The sequence below is a fragment of the Medicago sativa genome, chromosome 6 (genome assembly GCF_051527215.1).
Source record: "Medicago sativa cultivar Bolivia chromosome 6, Bolivia_mono, whole genome shotgun sequence".
Lineage (NCBI taxonomy): Eukaryota > Viridiplantae > Streptophyta > Magnoliopsida > Fabales > Fabaceae > Medicago > Medicago sativa.
In genome coordinates, this window is record NC_140754.1 from 78,729,618 (window position 1) to 78,754,419 (window position 24,802).

Sequence of the window (24,802 nt, forward strand, 5' to 3'; positions counted from 1 at the left end):
TTCACGCCACGTGGCACAGTAAAAGACAAAAATTTTAGAATTAAAATAAATAAATAAAATAATTGATTTTTTAATAGTTTTTATGTTACTATTATTATTTAATTAGAAATAAAAAATTAAAAAGAAAAGATATAGAAAGGAAGAAATGAACGCAGAAGGAAAAGAAGAAGGATTGTAAAGAAATAAATTGATCCTTCTTCAACATAAGATTTTATGGCATCTCAACAAAAACCATTGCATTTTAAACTTAATAATTTTTTATTATAAAAGGTTTATATACCTCAAATACTTATCAATTGAGCTAGGAGTGTGTTTGGATGAGGTCATTAGGAAATTTTAAAGAATTTAGAATTTTAGGCAATTTAAATGATTCAATTTAATTACTTTCATTTCTCAATACATTTTTTTGGATAGAGTAATAAAAAAAATCTTTGTCATCATTTTTGGACAAATTTTATAATTTTTTATTTTTTTGGTCCAAATTTAAAAATTGAAATTAGGGATGGATATGAGTAAAGTTTAGTTCTTGAATCCATTGAATTGCAAGGCAAAATATCCATGTCTCACCTTCTCGAATTGATATGATTAGTATTGAAGTTTAATTGTCTTTGCTAACATATAAAACTCGCCTTGATCGTTCCTCTCTAATATATACCAAGTACTAAAGAGTTGTGGTTATCGTTAATTTGATCCAGTTATTTTGATCTAACTGGTTTTCAAGTCAGACAGTCGGACATCAACATAGACCCTAAATAGATTAGGTTTCTCTCCATTGTAGTACACTACAACTAGCTAGTTTTGTGTATACATCAACTGTATAAGTGTTCATGGTTCAAAGGTCATGTTTGGAAATGAACTAAACATGCTAATCTATAGAAGTTTTTGTACTTGACTGACTTGGATGATAAAATTCGAAATGTCTGAAACCCTCTAAAGTACAAGTTTTAACACAGACTATGACCACTTCAGATTACATAATCCAAATTATTCTTGGAATGGTTTCGGATTATATAATGTGAAATATATCAGAATATGGATGGTGAAATTGTCAATAAGTCTGGCCGGTTCCAGACTCATTTAACATGTGTTTTTCCCTTGATTGGTCAGCATGACTGACCACATACTTCACTTCCTTTGGTCGGTCGTTAGTATGCATTTCCCCTGTAAATCATCGACTCATTCATCACAAATTCTCTTTCCAACTCATATTCTCTCATTTTGTTGCATGCATTTCTTCTAAGTAGTTTGTGAAGTCAGTGTTCCATCTTTTGTCTTTCATAAAAATGTCCTTGTCTTCTTTTAGTGATAGTATGAATGGTCAATATCGATGGTCCACTTCTCAAATTTGCACCAAAGATCAGTCTGGATGTGTCATCTGTCTGAATTTGGGGTAGCTCATCACAATACCATTCTTCCACTTTGTCATCATCTTGTATTAATATCTTCTTTCTCATGAGGATGTGTGAGAGGGTTGAAAATATTTTCCTCCTCCTCCCTTCATTTTCTTGTACCACTGATTTAATATTTAAGTGTATAATTTTTTTTTTGGTAATAAGCGTTATCTTAATGTCAATGTATTGTGAGTTATTGATCGAATAATATGTGTTCAATTCTTGATAATTTGTATCATGTCTCTTTAAATTTATGCTCTTTTTTGTTATTTTTTTAATTTCTATCATTTTAATAAGTTATGCAACTGTTTTGAAAAAAACTGTTAAACACGATTCACATTACATAATCTGAAATCCACCAAACTAAAGTTTGTATTATATAATCTAAATGAGGGTATTTTGGGAAATCAAGAGGGTGGGTGAAAAGAAAGAATGGTGAGAAAGAAAGACTCCACGGATACTTGGTACATGTCCTAAAAGAATAAATTTTCTCCACTCAAACGTGTATTCTTGAAGAAAAATAAGGACTTTTTTTGACGAGACATGTAGTTCTGAAATGAGTGATGATATTTGTACAATTATTTGATGACAACTTTTGTGACAAAAAGGAAGAGAGATGATAAGAACATGATATGAGTTTGAGATTTGGGTGGGAAAAGTGAGAGAGTCATCATTGTTGTTGCTCCTACACACTCTAAAAAAAGAGGCAGGTATGTATGAAGTTTCTGCCCTTGATCATCTAGCTGCTAAGGTGGACGCATTTTTTCAAAAATTTGATAAATTAATTGTAAGTGTTGTCACATCTCCTTCTGTTAAGCCTCCTTGTGAAATATGTGGTATTGCTGGTCATATTGGTGTTGATTGTCAACTAGGTGTGGCTGATGTTGGTTCCGAGCAAGTTAATTATGCTCAAAGAAATTTTCAAACCCCTTTTGGACAACAGCCAACACCACCCGGTTTTGTAAACAACCAGAGAGCCTTTCAAAAATCCAACTTGGAACATTTGCTTGAAAATTTTGTGATGGGTCAACAAAAGCAAAACCAAGAACTTATAAATCAAACCAGATTTTTGAATGACTCTTTCATAAAATTGACCTCAAAAGTGGATTCTATTGCTACTCACAACAAAATGCTAGAGACTCAAATCTCTCAAGTAGCCCAACAAGTGGCCTCTTCCTCAAAATCCTCTAGAATCTTTTCGGGTCAACCTGAAGCTAACCCAAAAGGCCAAATGAATGCTATTACTCTTTAAAATGGTAGGCAACTAGAGGACGCCATAGGAAAAACCAAGACAATTGAGGGTGAGAAAGAGAGTGACAAGCCACAAAATGAGGAAGCCAAAAGGCCAAATGCACCATCACAATACAAGCCCAAAATACCATTTCCACAAAGGCCATGCCAAATCAAACTTGGATGCGCAATTTAAAAAGTTTGTTGATATGCTGAAAAAAATCTACATTAATGTTCCTTTTACCGAAGCCCTGTCTCAAATGCCTCTCTATACAAAAAATTTGAAAGACATTTTGTCAAAGAAAATAAAAATAGAGGATGATGAGACGGTGGCTTTAACAAGTGAATGTATTGCTGTCATACAAAAGAAATTTCCTCCTAAGCTCAAAGATCCCGGAAGTTTCTCCATCCCTTTTGTGATTGGAAATTAAACCATTGAGACAGCCATGTGTGACTTAGGGGCTAGCGTAAGCTTGATGCCCTTATCCCTCTTTAAGAGGTTTGGCATTGGTGAGTTGAAACCTACTAGGATGACCTTGCAGTTGGTTGATCGTTCTATCATCTATTCTGCCGGAATTCTTGAGGATATCCCCATTAAGGTGGGAAAAATTTATATCCCGACATATTTTGTTGTAATGGACATGGAGGAGGATTCCCAAGTTTCAATCCTTTTAGGTAGTTCATTCCTTGCTACTGTAGGTGTTGTTATAGATGTGAAGAATGGTAGGTTAGCATTCCATGTAGGTGATGAGAAAGTGGAATTTGAGATTGCAAATTTGATGAAGAATCCCTCTATTCATGACTCATGTTGTATGGTTGATGTTGTTGACCGTTGTGTGAAAGAATGTTTCCTAGCATCAAAGGCACATAATGTATTATATGACCCAGTTTGAAAATACTCTTGATCGTCAAGCTAGTGACGTTAAAAGAGCGTTGCGTGGGAGGCAACCCACATGTTTACTTGTGTTTTTTTTCTTTGTTTTTGCAGGTTTATGGAAGAAATAAATGTCCAGCATGATAAAAAGAAACATGGTTTTAGAGAGAGGAAGTTTGGTTATGTTTGTTTGCAAGAAAATGCCTAAGAAAGATGTGAGTTTTCCTACCTCTCTTCTATTTTATTTACTTTTGATTTCATTGAGGACAATGCTTGTTTCAAGCATGGGGGGTTGAATAAATTATTTTGTTTTTCGTTACTTTTGTGTCTTTAAGTGTCTAGTTTCTAATTTCCTTTTGTTTGAGTTTTTATTTGTAGACTAAGTGAAGGGCAAATTGTAAGCAACATGTTCGTTTATGTTTGTTTAAAAAAAATTGAGTAAATTTCTTCCAAAAGGCTGAGTTTAAGGATGATTATGTACATGTAAACAAAAATCTCACTACTAAAAAAAACGCAAGCAACTACCAAAAAAAAACAAAAATCTTGTGTTTTGAGTGTTCTTACTAAACCCACACCAGTTTCAATGTGAAATTCTCTCTTGAGAAAATCACAAAGTTGCAGATCTTTGAGTAATTGTGTGGGTAGGTATTTTAAGGAACACAAATTTCAGTGGTAAGCTAACCCTAAAGAAACCAAGACCAAAACAAAGAAATAGACACATAGTTTTAAAACTCGGCTCGGTCATCGACTCGACAGGGGTACTGGGTCACTGGGTTAATGGTCGAACCATTGAGTCATTGGTCGAACCGCATGACTGAACCGGATTAAACCGGATAACTCGGATGTATAACTCGGTCTATTAAAAAAATTGTGTACCTGTATAAAACTGAGCTGGATCAGATTAAACTAATCACTCAATCTCAAAAAAAAAAAAATCATAAAACCTACCAATTGTCAAAATCATCAAAATTAATCACTTTACATGCACATTTCATACCTACACAAATGCATACCATATTTAAATGAATATTAAAAATATATATTTAGAGAGAAACAACAATATTAAAAAAGTATTCTTTCAAAAAAAACAATATTAAAAAAGTATGTATTTTACAACTTGAATAGAGTTAACGGTTTATTATAATTTGAAATAGTTAAATTAAGTTTTATTATGAGTTAAATTAACAACTTAAATCATGGGAGCAATGGCTATGGCTTGTCTTGGGGAACATTAAAATATAATAAATAAAAAGTAACAAATATCACAAGAAAGCATGTGGTGTATTGGTTAAGCTTTCTGCCTTGGTTGTTGTTGGTCGCGTGTTCAAGTCCTGTCCAAGCCAATTTTAAGATTTTTTATAAAAATATTACAAGTGCGGTTCATTGACCCGGCCGATTTTCAAAAACCGCCGGGTCACCGGTTTTTACCGAGTTTGACCGGTTCTTTCCGGTTCACACCGGTTTAATAACATTTCCGATCCAATACTTGGCTCGAACCGGTCAGGTGTCCGGTTCCAGGTTCAACCGGTCGAACCGGCCGGTCCGAGCCGGGTTTTAAAACTATGAATAGACATAAAACTATTTTCTCAATGGACCGTTAATGTACAATTAAGAGCTCAAACGCCCTCCAAAAGGGCCAAAAGCGGCCTTAGGCAAGACCCCTTAAGGGCGCCTCCTCTAAAGGCTTCTGGAAACATCTAGAACACTCTAAAAGCATCCTACACGACCGACCTTATAGATTCATCACTTCGCCTTGTTCCAAGACTCGTGCTTGGGGGGCTGTGAACCGTCATAATATTCCTAAAGGGCTTAGACGCCCTCTAGAAGGGCTCAGACACCCTCCAGAAAGGCTGCCAAGGCCCAGGCGCGTCCTCCTAAGGATGTCGCCCTCCTTAGCTTCCAGAAGCTTCCAGAAACCGCCCAAAATACATAAATACCCCCGTTGCTTGGGAGCCAAGCAACCGAAACCCAAGCCCATAGCAGGCTATAAATACTACTCTTGAGATCATTCTCAGGGCATCTGATCATCAGTCTAAACCCTAGAATCCTAGTATTCCTTACCGTACTTTTCTGCAAGTACAGTTGGCGCCGTCTGTGGGAAAAGGTAAAACTAACCTTGACCACGTTTCTGAATCGCAACTCGTGATTTGGAAACCCTAAACCTGAAACTCTAGATCGTAGCCTCTAACTGCGATTTAGAATCAACCACAAAAAGCCCTTAATCGCATCTCTCATGGCGATAAAGAAACCCTTCGCCGTTCAAACGACACTCGTAAACCTAAAACCCCGCCAAACAATGGCTGACGACAACCAAGCAAATCTTCAAAGTCGCCTCAAAAAGACAAATTACCTCGCCACCAGGGGATGAAGCCGAAGGTCCAATCAATCTAATTTATATTTGTTTCTTTTATATTTTTTAATTCATACTTCATCGTGATTGTATGCAGAGGTAAGTCCCATTAAATTCGACTATCAGAGGTAGGTCCCGTATAATTTTATAAGGCATAGTGCACTGTTGGTTCCAAGCAATTGATTATCGACAGGTATTTGATTTGCCATGAACAAAAACGACTTGGCATATAGCTCTATTGAACCGATCAAAAATATTTAAGGGCTTCGATGATACAAACCGAGTTTGGATATTTGTTTCTTGGTTTTGGACGGGATCGCAGGTTTTATGTTTAATTGCTACTTGTGATAGTTTTCCATTATTAAGAGATTATTATTTGTCAGGTACGCCCAATATTCAATTTTACTCATGTCAAACATGCTAAGAAGTTATCAAAGTTTTCAACCCATATATGCATATATACATTGTTTTTTCGTTTGAAATATATGCACTAAGAGGCAATTGGTCTCTAGTTTTGGCAATAATCTAGTTTTTGAGGTAAACACCAGATAGGGAAGCGCATACATGATCAAAGAAATGACAACCGAGGCAGATGAGGCGAGGAATTTAAAAATAAAAAAAAAAAGGTTGGACGAGGACTCCCACGAAAGCGGCGGGAGTTTTGATAAGCAGTTGACTTGGCGAGGAATACTCACCCCATCCATATCAGATAAGAATATTATTTCTCAACATATTTACACTTTCGATTTGGAATACATTTTCGCTCAACATATTTTGAGATGATCTGTTTACACTTTCTGATTTGAAGAGAATTTATTGCCAAATATATTTTGAGAAAATATATTTTGAGAATATTATGTTAACGTAGTATGAATGTTTTGTTTCAGAGGAAATTAGCTGGTTACAATTAAATATACAACTTGATTAAACCACATGAAGAATTATTTTATAGTTATACTATATAGTTATACCATAAAACGATTTAGAACAAGTTTTTGTTTCCTGTTTATTCAAATATTCAAGTTATATCACTATCCAACGCATTAACTCCTTTTTGCTCGATGTGGTTGATTTATTACCACCAATACTAATCATATTTGTACTTTGTTGTGTCATTTTTCTCTTCTGTTTTTGGGAGACATATGGTGATCATACCAGGGATTTCAAGCGTGAGCAGGACCCATCTCTGGTGATGCCTCTGGAATCGGAGAAATTGACGAAACAAGGTCAGACGAAGACCTCAACAAAGCGGCGTAAGGTTTGAGGAACAGGTTATAAAGTGAAAGTTGCACAAATCCAGTGTCCGGTGAAGAAATTCTGCCGGGTGATGGTTCGAAGTGATTCTGCTCTCGTATCCGGAAAACAATTTGAGATGTTCTCGTGGAAGGATAGAAGTCAAAGAGAGACCGCCCATGAATGGATTACGAAGACATTGTGCTCGACCATACTGACCACCTACACAGATGAAGTTGTACTTTGCACCTTTGCCGTTGATGTAAGCAGTAAGTGTCACCAATTTCAGTTAGCAGTGGAGCTGCTCAATTTTATTTATTTGTGTATACTCTATTCTTAACCGTGTAGAGAATCCAGAGATGGAAAGGAGTAAGTTTATATTATGATTGGTATAAATCTATTAAACGAATAAGTGGAAGACAAAATGTGTGCTGCAATGCCTATGTGTTTGTTCTTCTAGAGTACATAATCCTCTATATTAGTTATGCCGTCTCCTGTTGGATAGTCTTTTTGGCCTTTTTATGACTATACCTTTTGTATAACTACTTGAACTACTAACTTCTATATGTTTCTACATTTATTGGTCACTTAACAGTCTGATATTAAACAAAACACCCGAGATGATATTAGGTGACCATATTAAATATTATTGATTCGACTTCATGTCATTAGATTCAAATTCATGGCATCTTGCATATATACAAATAATGTTATAACTAAAGAGATTACCAAGTTCAGCATAGGGCAGGAACTACAAAGGAACATGACAAATGATCAGCGATAAAAGCAAGTAGAAAGGACAAACCCAGAAGAGGATCAGCACACGAAAAGAAATCAAATGGAGCATGGCACACATCTTTAATTTTTGAGATTAATATTCTCACAATCCAGGTGACATCGTTACAATTCAATATACTAGAATGCTATATACACATATTGGTGGAAAAATTTGGTAGTAGAAATTAATGAATTTCATTTATCTTTCGACTAGTTTTGGATGCATATATACACAATATGTAGACAATCAGTTTTACCAATTTAAGTTTGCGAGACAATGGCAAATTTACGACCATGACAATAACAACAGGAAACGATCGGGAATGGACGTTTAGTAAAAAAACTGGGCGAGTTAGTAGTCTAATAAGAAGTAGGCGAGTTAGTAATTTGATGAGAAGTAGGCGAGTTAGTCCTCATTTGATAGGAGAAGAAATAGAATAATAAACTATGATTATATTATAAAACAAGTTCTCATTAGGAAAATTGTTTAAACTACTCTAGGTACACGTAGCAGAAAGTAAAGTGTAGTATTGTTAAAAGGTCGCATGTTAGGGATTCTGGCGAGGAAAGCCTTGGTATTTAAGAGGTCCAAGGATCCACCTCTCTTTCCTGGGAACCCCTTTTATGCACCATTTACTTTGCAAGCTGAACAAACTATTTAGTAAAATCATAAATAATGGAGTAATAAGCTAGATTGGACAAAATCGACACACATAGAAGAATAAAGTTGAGTAGAAAACTTAGTTCCAACTTCATAGAAGGAAATATATACATAGAGAGTAATGGAGTGAGCGAGTTAGTTCGGATTTAAGAGGAGAATGATAAGGTAAATAGGCAAGATATTTAATTAGAAGAATGAAGAGGAAAAGGAAGAGGAATACAAAGTATAGGCGAGCTAAATAAAAGAAGACAAAGAACAGTTAGTTCCCGTTGAATATAATTGCATCTGATTAATGACTCCTTTATTCATGATACTGATTACTTTGGAAGCGTGGAAGAATTTTTATATTTCAGATAAATCAAGGATGTGATACTAACAAGCCCACCAAGGGCTAGATGAACGAAATGAGAGAACTCGCCAAACAACACGCCATAATTAAAAGAGCATGGAAGCAATAGTTCCGCTATTGAAAACATAAAGATGAAACACGAAATTATATTCTAAAACAACTTTTTCAACCTTTGAGAATTGTTTTGCAGGTTTTTAATGAGCCACCTTAATCTCTATAAATACTTTGCCATTTCAGTTTGTTATTTTGTCCAGGTGCTACTACTACAATATTCACGGAAATCGACGAATCAACTAAGCGCCCTAAACGTCAACCTTAAAAAGGCTCTGGCAGGGTTCGACATCAAAAAATCTGCAATCTACTAAGCGCCCTAAACGTCAACCTTAAAAAGGCTCTGACGGGTTGAAATTCCTAAATAATACGGTTGAAAATCCTAAATAAAGGTTGAAATTCCTAAATAATACGGTTGAAATTCCTAAATAATACGGTTGAAAATCCTAAATAAAGGTTGAAATTCCTAAATAATACGGTTGAAAATCCTAAATAAAGGTTGAAATTCCTAAATAATACGGTTGAAAATCCTAAATAAAGGTTGAAATTCCTAAATAATACGGTTGAAAATCCTAAATAAAGGTTGAAATTCCTAAATAATACGGTTGAAAATCCTAAATAAAGGTTGAAATTCCTAAATAATATGGTTGAAAATCCTAAATAAAGGTTGAAATTCCTAAATAATACGGTTGAAAATCCTAAATAAAGGTTGAAATCCCTAAATATGAAGACTTCCCACGATGGAAGGATAACAAGGTTGAAATTCCTAAATATGCAAGCCTCCCCACGACGGTCGACGGAAGAATCGACAAGGTTGAAATTCCTAAACAAGCGAAGAGTCCCCAAGGGGGAGCACCTCGATTCAACAAGTTATGAAGACTTCCCAAAATAAATGACTATCTGTTTTTGAGCAAGGATTGAAACAAAAATAAACAAGAAGCTAAAGTACTTGGGGACCTCTCCCATATAAGGGACATCGCCCAAAAAAGAGAGAAAAAAGGCTCGAAAATTTCGCTAAAAAGCAAGAAAGCGCCAATCTGTGATTAAATATGATCTGAGTATGAATTAACCACTTTGCTCTTATGAACCTCGTGTTTAGGGTTTATGAATCTTTAGAAAAATATAAAGGGGCGACCAAGCCAGACAAAGCTCGCCATAATATTCCTAAATGATAGACGTCGCCCGCCCCTCTGTTTCTAAAGCAATTTTATAACAAACCATTTCGCCTTGTTCTAAGTCTCATGCTTGGGGGGCTGTGGACTATTGACTTCATAATTAATCACTTCGCCTTGTCCCAAGACTCGTGCTTGGGGGGCTGTGGACCGTTAATGTACAATTAAGAGCTCAAACGCCCTCCAAAAGGGCCAAAAGCGGCCTTAGGCAAGACCCCTTAAGGGCGCCTCCTCTAAAGGCTTCTGGAAACATCTAGAACACTCTAAAAGCATCCTACACGACCGACCTTATAGATTCATCACTTCGCCTTGTTCCAAGACTCGTGCTTGGGGGGCTGTGAACCGTCATAATATTCCTAAAGGGCTTAGCGCCCTCTAGAAGGGCTCAGACACCCTCCAGAAAGGCTGCCAAGGCCCAGGCGCGTCCTCCTAAGGATGTCGCCCTCCTTAGCTTCCAGAAGCTTCCAGAAACCGCCCAAAATACATAAATACCCCCGTTGCTTGGGAGCCAAGCAACCGAAACCCAAGCCCATAGCAGGCTATAAATACTACTCTTGAGATCATTCTCAGGGCATCTGATCATCAGTCTAAACCCTAGAATCCTAGTATTCCTTACCGTACTTTTCTGCAAGTACACTCAAAAGCTTGACTCATAAGTCCTCATACAACTCGCATCATATAATTCCGATCCAATACTTGGCTCGAACCGGTCAGGTGTCCGGTTCCCGGTTCAACCGGTCGAACCGGCCGGTCCGAGCCGGGTTTTAAAACTATGAATAGACATAAAACTATTTTCTCAAAAGCTTGACTCATAAGTCCTCATACAACTTGCATCATATAAAACCAAGACTAAAATGAAGAAACCTGAATAAAACTACTCTTCGAAAGCCTAGACTTATAATTCATCAGAAAGGCTTAACACTGAAGTATGTAGTAGTCACATTCTGAGCAAATGGAGCTCCTATAATCATGTATGCACCCCGCTTGATGTTGCGTGCTTCAACCATCCTCTTCCATTGGCCTCCTATCCTGCAAGTGCTTTGGGTCAATGTTCCAAAGATAGCGATGCAATCCCATCTGTTGCCATTTTCATCTATGAGGGTCGAACCGGCCGGTCCGAGCCGGGTTTTAAAACTATGAATAGACATAAAACTATTTTCTCAAAAAGCTTGACTCATAAGTCCTCATACAACTTGCATCATATAAAACCAAGACTAAAACGAAGAAACCTGAATAAAACTACTCTTCGAAAGCCTAGACTTATAATTCATCAAAAAGGCTTAACACTGAAGTATGTAGTAGTCACATTCTGAGCAAACGGAGCTCCTATAATCATGTATGCACCCCGCTTGATGTTGCGTGCTTCAACCATCCTCTTCCATTGGTCTCCTATCCTGCAAGTGCTTTGGGTCAATGTTCCAAAGATAGCGATGCAATCCCATCTGTTGCCATTTTCATCTATGAGGGTCAATGTCGTGCCACTCTTATCCAAACAGAGATAGCAAAACCCAAAGGTTGCTAGCTTCTACAAATTCAGAAAATTAAAGAATTAGATACAAATATTATGTATTTCAATCACTTTCAAATTCATGTATAAATTATCTTACCATAAAACCTGATTTGATATCAGAATCTTCCAGATGCTTTGATATCATGATGGTATGAAAGATGGTCAATCAAAGCAGGAAAACCATTAAAGAAAGCATCAGGGTTGATGTTCATGTTAATAGCAAACCTCATAGGAGGATCAAACAAAGGAAATAAAATCTTCTTCTTAATTCTTGATACCATTTTCTTGATAAGGAATCTCTCAAACCCAATAAAAACCATTATCATCCATGCACCAAGACTGGTCTCGTAAAATTCACATACAACACCTATCCCTGTCGTCAGAAAAATGCAACCACCCATCTCTTCAACATTAACGTCAAACTCATTGCTGTTAGTATCGACGAGGGTAGCGTAGTGATCAATCTGATCACCGAAATTAGAACCAAAAGAGGTAGGCAGCATGACAAACACCCATAATAGAAGCATGCAACATGCAATTTCGTTAGCATTCGACTTAAACTGAATCAATGATAAAAAAAAAAAAAGCATAGATTTAAAAGGAAAATGACACAGACAACATCAAAAGGTAAGTCAGTGATGCTTGTATTGGAATTGTGTGGAACTTAAATTGCATTGGAAGGAGAAAGGTGAATGCTGGGAAACGTGCATTTTGGCAAAGAGAATTTAATGTGATGATTAATCTGATAGAGGGAATTTAAATTTTAAACTCAACCTAGAAAGTAGAGCGTGCAACAATTAATGAGAAAATAGTGGAGGGAAATACTTAAGAGATAATTAGGTTTAATTTCGGGTTAATGATAGCTTGACAGGTTAAGCATTATAATTAAGAGAAGAGATACAATTTGAACAAAATAAAAATCCACAAACATAGCAATTTTATGAAAAGACTACATAGAAAATTTCAAGGGTCTTACATTCAAAATCATGATAAAAATAGTTAATCATTTTCCTCAAAAAATAATCTTTTTAACAAAGAAAAATAACAATGTTTCTCAATCCAAAATTTGAGTTTTGTTGCATAAAATGTTGACCAAAAACAACTAATTCTACTCGGTGTTTAGTGAAATATTGTTGGATCCATCAACAAGAATTGAAATTTTGGAGGATAATAAAGTATATATCACATATTGGGCCAAAAATCACAAAAGAAGACATCATTAAACACTTCAAATTTTATATATATCAACATTGTTAAAGGCTAAACACGCCAATGAAAATAATAAAATTATAGTTATATATAGCTGATCCTATTTTTTGTAATAAAAGCTTAAGTCTTCATTCAAACTTAGAGGACACCAACTTTTGGTCTTAGAAAATGTACCACAATTGAAATTTCACATTATAATTTATCATTTGAAATTTTAATATCTATCTCTCTTTTTAAATCTTAATCAACCATTTAATTTTTCAAAAAGAGATAGACAAAAAATTCAAATGACAAATTTCAAGTGAAATATTATCAAAAGAGGACTAATTCCTACTTTGATTAGAAATGTAGTTTCTCAAAGATGGAGACTGGGTGAGAACATCTGGTGCAATAGTTGTATTCTGAGCTCCACTCTTTTGTTGGATTCTTCTCCTAGCAAGATACCCTCTAACCCATGGAGTAACATCCTCATTGACCTTGATCATGACGAAGAAGATAATGCGATATATGATAATCATGCTTAAAATGACCGATAAATCTATCCATTTTGATCTGGTCACAGTGATTTGGAATGCGTACTCCAAGATGTATTCGCCAGCTATCTTTGGCGCATCAGGTGTTTCACCGTCGAATAACAAACCCCTAAGATCGTTCTGGTATTGACCCTGAAAAAACAATCATTTTATCATCAAACTTCTTGTTACCAACGGAGAAGAACAATTTTGTCACATTGTATAACAAGATTTATCAATGATAAATAAACAATAATGTTAAATTGCAATTGTAGCACATGTCTTTCAAACATTTGACTTGTGTTAATTTTGTTACCTGTAATGCCCAATAGTGGAAACTGATGTATGACATTGGATAACGCCAAACAGGCTTTGGGATATCATGTGGGAGCCTAAAGTAGCCAGAGACCAACATGAAGATACCCTGAAATTTGGAAAGTAGTAATAAAAAATATAATTAAAAGGTATCATAACAAGTGTGGATTTTGTAACAAAACACTTGGTAAATGTTTGTTTGTAACATGGTATGTAGCATTGCATGCAATTAGTAGAATGTCATTTAGTATAATCACTATCAACAATTTTAAATATCACAATTAAGGTTGCATCAGCCACGTTTGACTGCTGTTGAAATTTTGGGACCTAACTCGTTTCAGAACTGCAATCCAATGCAATAATAAATATTGTTGTGGCGACAATTTAAAATCGACGTCAAGACCCCTACACTACTTTTTCGAGGTATTGTTCACTTTAGGTTGCAAGAGTCGCAGTTAGTTATATCCTTTGTAAAATATTCTTCAGTTGGTAGTGGAGAATAGCTATTGATTATAAACTAAACCTAGCGTTAATTCCCAAACAATGCAAGACTTTTTTCCGTCAACTAGAAAGCATCAATGATCAAATCTAAAGTCCACCATAGTAGGGGTGGACAACGGGCAGGTTCGGTCGGATGCGGGAGAATCCGTCCACCCCTACACCATACCACTAACCAAAGTATTGTCCACTTTGACTCTTGTGTAAGCCTCGCGGTTTTGTCTTTTGTAAAAGACGCCTCATAATGCAGAGAAGTGTCAGTGTTCTTTATAAACTATTCTTAGTCTCGATTCTCAAACAATGTTGAATTTTGTGTACTAGAACAACTAGAAATTTATATATTAAAACAAAAATATGGAAATTTGTAAGCTGATTAAAGTTAGGTGCATACTTGGATTCCTGCTCCAATGATAATGCCCATGAGGAAGTTAGGAACAATACTAGCAATTGCCATCATTAAGCTTTCAACAACTGTGACACTTGCATAAAGGGCCAGCACAAAGAAAACGTAATGAGAAAATCCAGGATGTAGGTTAACCATGAAGTAACAAATTGTTCCAGAGAGAAAAGTGATTAATATGAGGAATGGTGTTGCAGATAATGTGTTGCTAATAACAAATGCAGTCACACCATAGTGTCCATTTAGCCTCTCCCTTTGAAAAACCTGTAATTGAAATAGATCATCAAATTATGACATTACACTAAGTTTTTTAATAATAATAATAATAATAATAATAAGTTTAATTACTCAACAAGACATGAATTATTTTGGAATTTTTAAATATGTCCTTAAAACGAAAAATCGTATAATTTTTACGTAATTTTTAATTAGTCCTATAACTAAAAATTTCTAAAATAAACCCCTAATAAACTTTTAAATCACTTGCAATCAAGTTTCTAAATTTAGGGACCAAAACACAAATTATTTAAAATTTTAGGGGTTTAATTAAAACTATTTTAAAACTTATGAGAGACTTTATTATATGTTATTCAAAACATTCAGGGTGTCTTTAAAAAAAATCTCAAATAATTTAAGGATTTACAGAAAAATGATGCAAAAGGCGCAAAATTGTACCTTCATATCTTCAACAAACGAAGGGAATCCACCAATTGACATGAAGGTGACAAATCCAAACACAAAAGATGCACATGAACCCCTAGCCTATAAGGAAGAAAACACGAGAAATATCGATCTTATAAGAACTAATTTCAATATGAACAAATATTACATTACATGAATTAAACAAAATACTTGTAAAAAAAAAAAATGAATTAAACAAAATAACAATGGACAATAGTAAATCATTCCACATTTAAGGAACTAAAACCAAACAATTTTTTTATAAGAACTAAAATAAATAAATAAAAAACAAAATAAGAAAACAGATATATTTGCAAGAATGAAAAAGATACTTTACAACTTTGAATTTCTCTAGGATTATAAAAAGAATGTACCAGAATTGAGTTGTAGCCAGTTCCAACATTCAAGTAAATGGTTCCAATGCAGATAGTGACAACAATGTAGATTACAAGCCTAAGCCAATAGTAACCAAAGTCCCTTGACATGTTAATGAATGAACGTTTGGTTAATATGTAACATTGCAACAAGAAACTTGCTTCACTTCCTCCTGCTTCAAGCACTGTCCCTCTCTGCATACAATATGTGAAAAATCATCTAATTGAAAGAAAATAGAGGATACTCAATTTCATAAAACTGCTTATTTTCTTTTATTTTCTTTTAGTGAATCAGCATTTCGGTATTTGAAATTGGAAAATTTCAGCAATTTAGTCCTTCGAAATTTGCGAAATAGAAAATTTATCTTAAAAGTTTTAAACTACGAAACATAGACCCCTCTAGGATTAGGCGTGGGACAATGTACAACATATGTCGGTGTCTAACTTCCTATGACACTTGTATGACATATGTCGAAACCAATTAAAGAATTATACATCGACTTGAATAGTAATTTGTTGCATCAAGAAAGACAGAAATTGAAATTGTGCTGCAGAATTTGGAAAATGACTAAGATGACTAGATTTGTTCAATTTAAGGGACTAAAGTGTTATTTTGTAAAATTGAAGGACTAAATTAATGAGTTTTTAAAAAAGTTGGAGTGTGCTCCTCTAGTCCTCTCAAAGTTTCAGGTTTGATTCCCTCTGGTGCCAATTTCGGTGGGCAAGTCCATAGGCCTTAAATGGGGCCCCAGCAAGCCGGTGGGATTGGTCCTCTCGGATTAATTAGTCGGTCTTTGGATGGGATAACGAGTTTTAAAAAAAATAGTTAATAAATAAATAAACGAGCTAGGGCTTTAAGTAGGCTGAGTCGTAGGACCCTGGCAGACGGCCTGATCTCCCACCCCTAACTGACGGTCACTAAAATGCTGATTTAATTTATTTTTCATTCAAAGTTTTTATAATTGAAAAGTACTTACAACTTTGGATATGTCATCAACTTTTTGTCTTGCAGCATAAGAGTGTTGAGAAGTCCGGTAGTGTTCAATAAGTGTTCTGATTGCTTCAGCAGTAGAGATCTTGTCTAGAGGGTCATCACTTGCCTCAAACTGATAGAGTAATATTTCAATTTAAAAATTGCCAAAGGAAATTAGTAGTAACAAAAATGTAGAAGCTTATGAAAATTGAAAAGTTTATGCTAAAAAAGTGAAACCAATGTTGTCACATATAATGAAATTAATAACAAGAAAAACACTTATAATGTTATGAATCACGGATACTCCTTGGATTAGGCGTGTCTCGGTGTCGGATACGTGTCGTGTCCGACACCTACACGACACCAACACTTGTAATTGCACTGAATTATGTGATTTTTTCAAATTATTTACTGTGTTGGCGTGTCAATGTATGTGTCGTGTCCGATGTCCATTATCCGTGCTTCATAGATGTATCATTTGGGTCATAATGTATTCTACCGGCCAATGTTTTTTTTTTTTTTTCCATTTTTCCAATAATTTACTTCTTTGAAGAAGAAAAAAAAAAGTCCAATATTTCTAAAAAAAGTATTTTACAACCAAAATAAAAAGGATTTAATCCATATATATTGTCAATATAAATATTTTTTTATGAATGAGAATGTATTAAATTAAATTAAACTAAGCTAAATAATTAGATTTATTAAGTATTTACCAAATAGAAGTGTAAAAATTCAAAAGGAATATAATGAGTCATAAAGAAGAAAAGAGCAATACCCTCAATTTCATGGACCCTTTAAGAGTGGCTTGGACCTTATCAAAGTCAGAATTGATGCATCTAAGAAAATGATCAGAAGGGTTCCTCAAAGCAGGGCATGGAAATCCAGCTTGTGCAAAAAACTGCAAACAAAATATCATTTAATAATCATTAAAAAGTTTCATATCTTCTTAATCATAGCATACTTAATGAATTTTGCATGAATAATATAAAATAATGAGTAAATAGTCATTTTTTATCTCTAAATATGTGAGACAGTGTCACTATTGTCGCCCTTCAATATATCGAAATTAGAAAAATAATTTCAAATCTGAGAAAGACAAGTTTGAGAATCAAATTAATTAACAAATGATGCATTCGAGATCCATTAACCTACAAAAGAGTCTTTTGATATGTTTTTGTAATTTTTAATATATCCAAATCGTCACAGTACCACACACATTTAAGGATCAAAATAACCGTTTTATATTTATTAGAAGATATAACTTGGGTGTGAGCTTATCACCTCATATGCATCTGAGGCTTGGCCAAAATAAACAGTTTTGCCACCAGAAAGCAAGTACAATTGGTCAAATAGTTCAAACACTTCACTGCTAGGTTGATGAATAGAAGCTATCACTGTTCTTCCATCCCTTGCCAATGCACGTAGTGTTTGAGTCACAAAGAAAGCTGAAGCACTGCATAAAATCATAGTTCCAACATATTAAAAAACTTGATATCAATTCAGCAAAAATTTACAGTTTCTTCTTTTACTAATTTGATCAATTTGTAATATAAGAAAAAAAATCATAGATGGTGATACACATGAATTTATGTTATGACTATGAGCTAACTAAAAATTTAGGGTGGGGGATCCCCGGACCAAGGCAAGAAGACTATAGGGTTCAAAGAATACATACAAAGATATTTATGTTTATCTTAGTTCAAGTCCTACAAAGATATTAACGGAGCTTGAATCCAGGATTTTCAATTCAAGTCTTGTTTTTTAGCATTAGACAAACCAATCGATTTCATTAATATTAAGACAATCTAAAACATCGAAAAGACATAAATTCTAAGTTGATTTTTTTTCCCTAAAGAATGTTGCTTCTTTTTTTGAAAAACAAATAATACAAGTTTTAGATGATTTTGATTTACATGATTATCATTTGTAGAGACCATAAAAAATTGGGATGAAATTTTTTTTTTGAAGAAGCTAATTGAAGAAGCTAAATTAGCCCACCCAAATTGGCACCAGAGATAATCGAACTTGACACATTGAGGAAGAGCACACTCACAGATCCCAAATCAATACCACTAGGCCAACCCAAGTGGCTTAATTGGGATGAAATTTTTCCAACCCTACAAGTATGTTATTTTTTTCGATCCTAAAGTGCATTTCTACAATCATGTATCATTTTATAAAAACGTGGTGAACTTCAATAAATCATTAGTTTACAAAATATCAATAAGAATTTTCAAGAGATAATCATTTTACTTCACAAAATATCAATAATGTAGAAAGATGGGCTTGGGACCATCATTTAATGCGTCCACTTTTTTCATTTCTACAAATATTCAAACATATATCAATTTTATAAGAAATGGTCCAACAAATACATCTAAATAGAAACATTAATCAATGACTAACTCCCAAAAAAATAACAATGATAAAGAAAATAAAACAAAGTAAGACAAAAAATAATGAAAAAACATGTATTTGTTATTTTCATCTCAATGTCTTTAAAAATAATTATTCAAATACTTTTTTTATTCAAAATTTATCATTGCTAAATATAAATAAAATACAATGTTTACCCTTCACCTAAATCACAAAATTGTATAATCAAAATTAATCATAGAATAAACTCAATTTTTTACTTAATTAAATAGGCAATGCTAAAATAAATTAAATAATAATTCTTTTTATTCACATCAACTTAAAAAAAAACCCACTATAAGTACACTATATTTTTTAATACATATAAAAATTATTAAAATAATTATAATTATTATGAAGGAGGCAAGTAGGAATATAGTTGGCAGTTAGATGAATTTATGTGAGGAATCACTAGTCATTAAAATCATGTTATTATACACCAACAAAAAAACTTTAGACAAAGATAATAAATGCAAAAACAGTGATATGTAACAACCTGTCAAGTCCACTGGTTGGTTCATCAAGGAAAAGCAATCTAGGTCTCATCAATATTTCCAATGCAATACTAACTCTTCTTTTTTCACCACCACTTATCCCACGTAAATGCCAATTACCAATAACTGTGTCGGCACAATCTTGAAGACCCATTGCAACAATTGTGCTTTCAACTAATGCTCTTTTATCTGATCTTGACATTTTATCTGGTAATCTTAACCTAGCTGAGTACCATATTGTTTCTCTTACTGTTAAGGTGCCAATCAAATTGTCATCTTGTGTCACATAGGCCTATAGTTTGGAGAAAATGTGCAAAGTAATGTTAGTAAATAGTTATACACTTTTGGATTTAAGGGAAAAATAGAAAAATTAGGTTAAGGGTAGATAATTACTAAAACATAACATATGGACAAAAATTATTTTTAGTTTAGGGCAATTCCATTTAGGTTTTAATTACTTCACCTAACTAACTAGTGTCTTAAGCTTCTTTTTTTTTTACTAAAAATGTCTTATTATTTTTCCTAATAATCAAGTTATAAACATTTTTAATGAAAAATATTTAATTAATAAAAGATTAGGTTAAGTGTAGGTAATTACTAAAACATAACATATGGACAAAAACTATTTTTAGTTTAGGGCTATTCCAATTAGATTTAATTACTTCACCTCACTAACTAGTAACTAGTGTCTTAAGCTTTTTTTTTTTTTTTGCATGAAATGTCATATGATTTTTCCTAATAATCAAGTTATAAACTTTTTTAATCAAAAATATATTATATAATTAATATATATTATAATCTTTAAAAAAATAACTTTCTTTAATAATTTTCATTATTTTTTTTTCTAACTGAACTAATAATCTTGAGTTTGAATCATGTTTTGATACAACAACATTAAAACTCTTGTCAGGGTATTTTGAATCATGCTTTGATACGACAACAACGTTAAAACTCTTGTCTGAGTGGTTTGATGAAATAATTATTTTTTAAAATGTTTTCCATTTTTTGATGTAGTAGCATTAAAATTCTTGCAAGAGATGTTTGGTGTCCATGTGCTACTATAGAGTTGGATAGTTGATTTATAAAATAATTTTTTTTATATAATCGATAAATTCGATGAAATAACTATATGATTTGCATTTTTATAAATAATATGTTCAAATCTTTGTGTTCACACAAATATTGCTTGAACTTCTAAACCAAACAAAATCTAAAAAACACAAATATGACTACTTAACAAGTAATAAAACAGAGTAATTATAGTTGTGCCCAAAAAAAAGCAGAGTAATTATATATCATCTCAAAAGTTCAAAATCAAACATAATCTAAAGGAAACAATGAAAACAAACGTACAAGTATAAAGTTCCTCTATTTTCAGAAAGAAAAAAAAAATAGACACATACATGTATATGATAAAGAATAAAGAATAAGAATATAAATCAGAAACTATGAAACACGGACATGGACACGTACATCAGACACTGATATGCCGACATTGTTAGTAATTATATGTGTTGGTATCATGTCGATGTCGGATACAACACATGTCCGACACTAGATATGTCTAATCTAAGAGTGTCCGTGTTTCATATGAAACAAAAATTAGAGAGAGAAAAAAAATATACTCACAGCAGTTCCAAAAGATAACTTTTCTTTGCGACCATTGAGAAGAATAGTACCAGAAAGAAAAGCATTAGAAGCTAAACGACTAGAAAGTGCATCAAGAAGAGTTGATTTTCCAGAACCAGAAGGTCCCATGAGAGCAGTGAAATAACCTGGTTCAGCATAACCAGTTAAATTCTCAAGAACATTTTGTATTTCACCATTGCTTAGGGTTACCATAACAGTTAAATCTTTCCATGTTAATCTTGCTGAAACATCACCAATGATATCTGGTTTTGCTTTTTCTCTCCATAGGGTTTCACTCAATGGACTCAAAGATGGTAAATTTGATGGTACTTCATTTCCTAATGAACTTGGTTTGTAAGTTTGTTCTATCTCCATTGCTTTATTTTTTTAGAAATCTTGATACAATTTTTTTATAAAGTTTTAAAATTTATCTAAAAGGGTATTAAAAGATGAAAGATTTGATTATGAAAAGTTAAGCATTTGGTGAGAAAAAAACAAAAAGAGAAGAGAATTTTGTGGGTAAAATAGAAAGAGTGTGTGTGAGGAATAGTTTGTTATAGAGAGAAAAAAGGATATATAGTACTAAAAGGAGAAGAAAAGTGTGAATGGTGGTGAAATTAGAAATGTATGATTTGGGAAATGTGATGAGAATTTTTGACTGAAAAAGAAGATGATTGAATGAATGAAGATAAAGGTTTAAGATGGCACATGCAAAAAGAACTTGTTTGTTTATAGAGATAATAATAAAGATTTTTCTATTGTTTTCTTGAAATGAAATAAGAAGTGATTGGATCAAAGAGCCAATAGTTTTTTAGGACCGATACAAAGGATGACCACAAAATCAACACATTCTTTGTGAGCAGTGTTCATTGTTTGGGAGCACAATTCTCAAAGGAAATTTTGGAGACAAGATGTTTGTTGAGGTTTGAGAGTAGTAAGTTTAAACCATTCTATCAAGCATTTAATGAGAACAGCTAGATGTTGGTTGATACATTTAATTTTAAACCGACCCCATTTATACATTAGGGGGATATTTTTATATATACTATGTGCTCCTTTTAATTTTTGTTTTTATTTTATATATGAAAAAAAAATTAGAAGAGTCAAACTTCAGAGTACTCCCTTCATCCCTCTATGTAAGCATTATTTGTATTCTTCATATTTCTTAATAAAAGTTGTTAGTGTAATTAATGTGTCTATTTTGTATGTTAATATTACTAAATTGTCAAAGAGTGTGTTGAAGTACATCATTGGAAAATTTTTGGATCTATGATGTGGTTAGATGTTAAAGAGTGTGTTGTTAGCCTTTTACTTTCAGTCAATAGAGTGTATTGAAAAGTTTTTTTTTTAACAAGTATTGAAAAAAATGTGTTACGAGTATATTGTTAATTATTTTTTTTTCTAATCTGTGTCTAAAATTCTGTTTTTTTTTTTTGTTGGTAGATAGACGAGATGGTAAAGTTATCAAAAATTCACACACACAAAGTAGAGGTATCGGAATTCGAACCCGGGGTACGACGTCTAGCCTAACAATTTTGGCATTTTTACCAGTTGAGCTAGGACTTATGAGACAATTAGTTATTTGTTTTTATAGCTGAGACAGGAAGAAATGCTATCAAAAAAAAAATCTAAATTTAAATACCAATCACAGCTAATGTTAACAACAAAATCAATTATCATGTGTCAATTTCGTTATCTCAATGTTGACCTTCTTATCTCTATCTACCCTATCCATTCACATTCAAATTTTGTGACACAAAAATTATGTGTTTGTAGGAGCATGTAACATGTTAGCCTAATTGATTTAGCATGATCTTTGAAACCAACCCGTTTCTTTATTGATAAGAAAACTAGCAATGGTTGAAAGATGAGATTAATATAAAGGAGGCTATCCACGTGAATGAGTTCATAGGTGGACCAATTAATACAAGTTTGATGAATGAGTTATATCCTTGCCATTGTTGCCTTCAACTACTTATAAAAAAAATAAGTCCTTTTTTGTTCAATCTAGAGGTTGGCAGAAGTTGGAATTAAGTTGAGAATTGATTAAGCTATAAATTATAGATACGGACTAAAAGCCTTTCAATATGTGTACCATCTCATGTTTCTTTATATAGATACTTATTGAATGTATCTCTGCATGTGGGACAAATTAACACTACCGGAGAAATAAAATTGGCAATAGAAATTGGTGATGAAAAAATAAAATCCCTTTCTAATATTTAATTAATAAAAAATTTATTCAGTTTATAATCTAAGCGTCTGAGATTTGTATATGCATGTTTCTATCCCATGTCTTAAACGAAGTTGAAGCCTTTAGATGACAATTTAAAATATTAATTCTTTTATGTTTCAAATTAGCGTAAAAAGAGTAAGGCCTCAATCTAATGCGCTATACATAGGCATGTTAGACCATGTAGGATTGACGACACTACACCTTTTAAAGCGCATATAATTTTAGTGTGATCAGTATATGTAACTCAACATATACCGTCCCGCGAATTCATCACTTAAATAAAACCTTGGCTCGTAATTGGTTGAGTACTTGTTTTTTAATCCAACAAAAGAATGAAGAAGATTCAGATAATCTTAACCGCCGTTAACATACCAAAAATGAATTTGTACAAAAGAACAACTTTTTTAAGGAACAAAAGAACTATTTATTTATTATTATTATTACCCCTAAAATATCTATTTATTATTATTAGTTGAGGTGAGAAGCGCCGCGTACATACACCATTTGGCTGTTGAAGCTTGAAGGATCACCACGTCCACATGGAAATTAAATTGCATAGAAACATTTTATCAACGAAAAATTGGCTTCCCTTATAAAGAATCAAAAAAATAGTTTGCAAAGAAACAATTGAAAATGCGTTGTTTTTCTGGTTAAGATATGGTTTTAGGACTAACCACGTGTATATCGATAATGCAAAATGAGTTTTTCAAATTTGAAAAATATTTCGTTGGACACAACTTCAAATCAAAATTTTATAATAGATCCCTTAAAAAAAAAATTAAAATAGAAACAATTTAGGTGTGTCCAAATAAATTTTTTTTTTTTTGAAAAAACTAAAATGGAATTTATTAAAATTGCAATTAATCTTAACCATCACAAGGAGTGTTAGGTTAGGAGTCTTACAGTAGCAACATACAAAGGATAGATAGGAAGCCCCCAATGGAAAACCCATACACCCGTGAATCAAAGAAAAATCCAAAAAAACCTATAGGAAACGCCTCCTAACAAAGAGTAATCTCTGAAATCAATAAATAGAAATACCAAAACAAAGCTAACACCACGATCAACGAAACAACATAAACAAAATCCTCAAGCATCGTCGCAACTGCCACAAAAACAACTTCCACCACCCACATTTTGCTACTCGCACACAACCCCTGAACACCAACTTAAAAACCTACACCACAACCAACAACATTTGAAAAACAACCGAGAATAAAACCTCAAACACCACCATTACCTTTCCCACGCATCTTCACCCAAAACACACCTCACAAACAACCGCAAAATCCAACCAAAAATCCTTGTACCATCACCAAAAACCACCACAAACACCACCACAAAAATCAACACCATTACCACCACCGTCACCAAAACTACCATTGACCACCACAAAAATCACCATTAACCCTCACCTAAAAGCAACACCAACCACCACGTGCAACACCACCCAAAACCATCACAAGCA

The 24,802-nt window shown here is 33.4% G+C and overlaps 1 protein-coding gene and 1 pseudogene across 1 annotated transcript; one reads left to right on the plus strand and one right to left on the minus strand.

The window, feature by feature from the left end:
- The first annotated feature begins 2,686 nt into the window (after window positions 1-2,686).
- On the plus strand, window positions 2,687-3,704 carry LOC146917087 (uncharacterized; annotated as a pseudogene).
- A 9,095-nt stretch (window positions 3,705-12,799) lies between these two features.
- On the minus strand, window positions 12,800-22,015 carry ABCG11 (white-brown complex-like protein). The gene is made up of 10 exons (XM_085718891.1): window positions 21,099-22,015; window positions 19,472-19,761; window positions 17,842-18,013; window positions 17,336-17,458; window positions 16,565-16,693; window positions 15,588-15,782; window positions 15,208-15,294; window positions 14,524-14,796; window positions 13,636-13,743; window positions 12,800-13,472 (listed from the first exon to the last, which is right to left on the minus strand). Exons 1-10 carry the CDS (start codon window positions 21,471-21,473, stop codon window positions 13,131-13,133), a joined length of 2,094 nt encoding a protein of 697 aa, XP_085575017.1. The 5' UTR covers window positions 21,474-22,015; the 3' UTR covers window positions 12,800-13,130.
- Window positions 22,016-24,802: the final 2,787 nt, after the last annotated feature.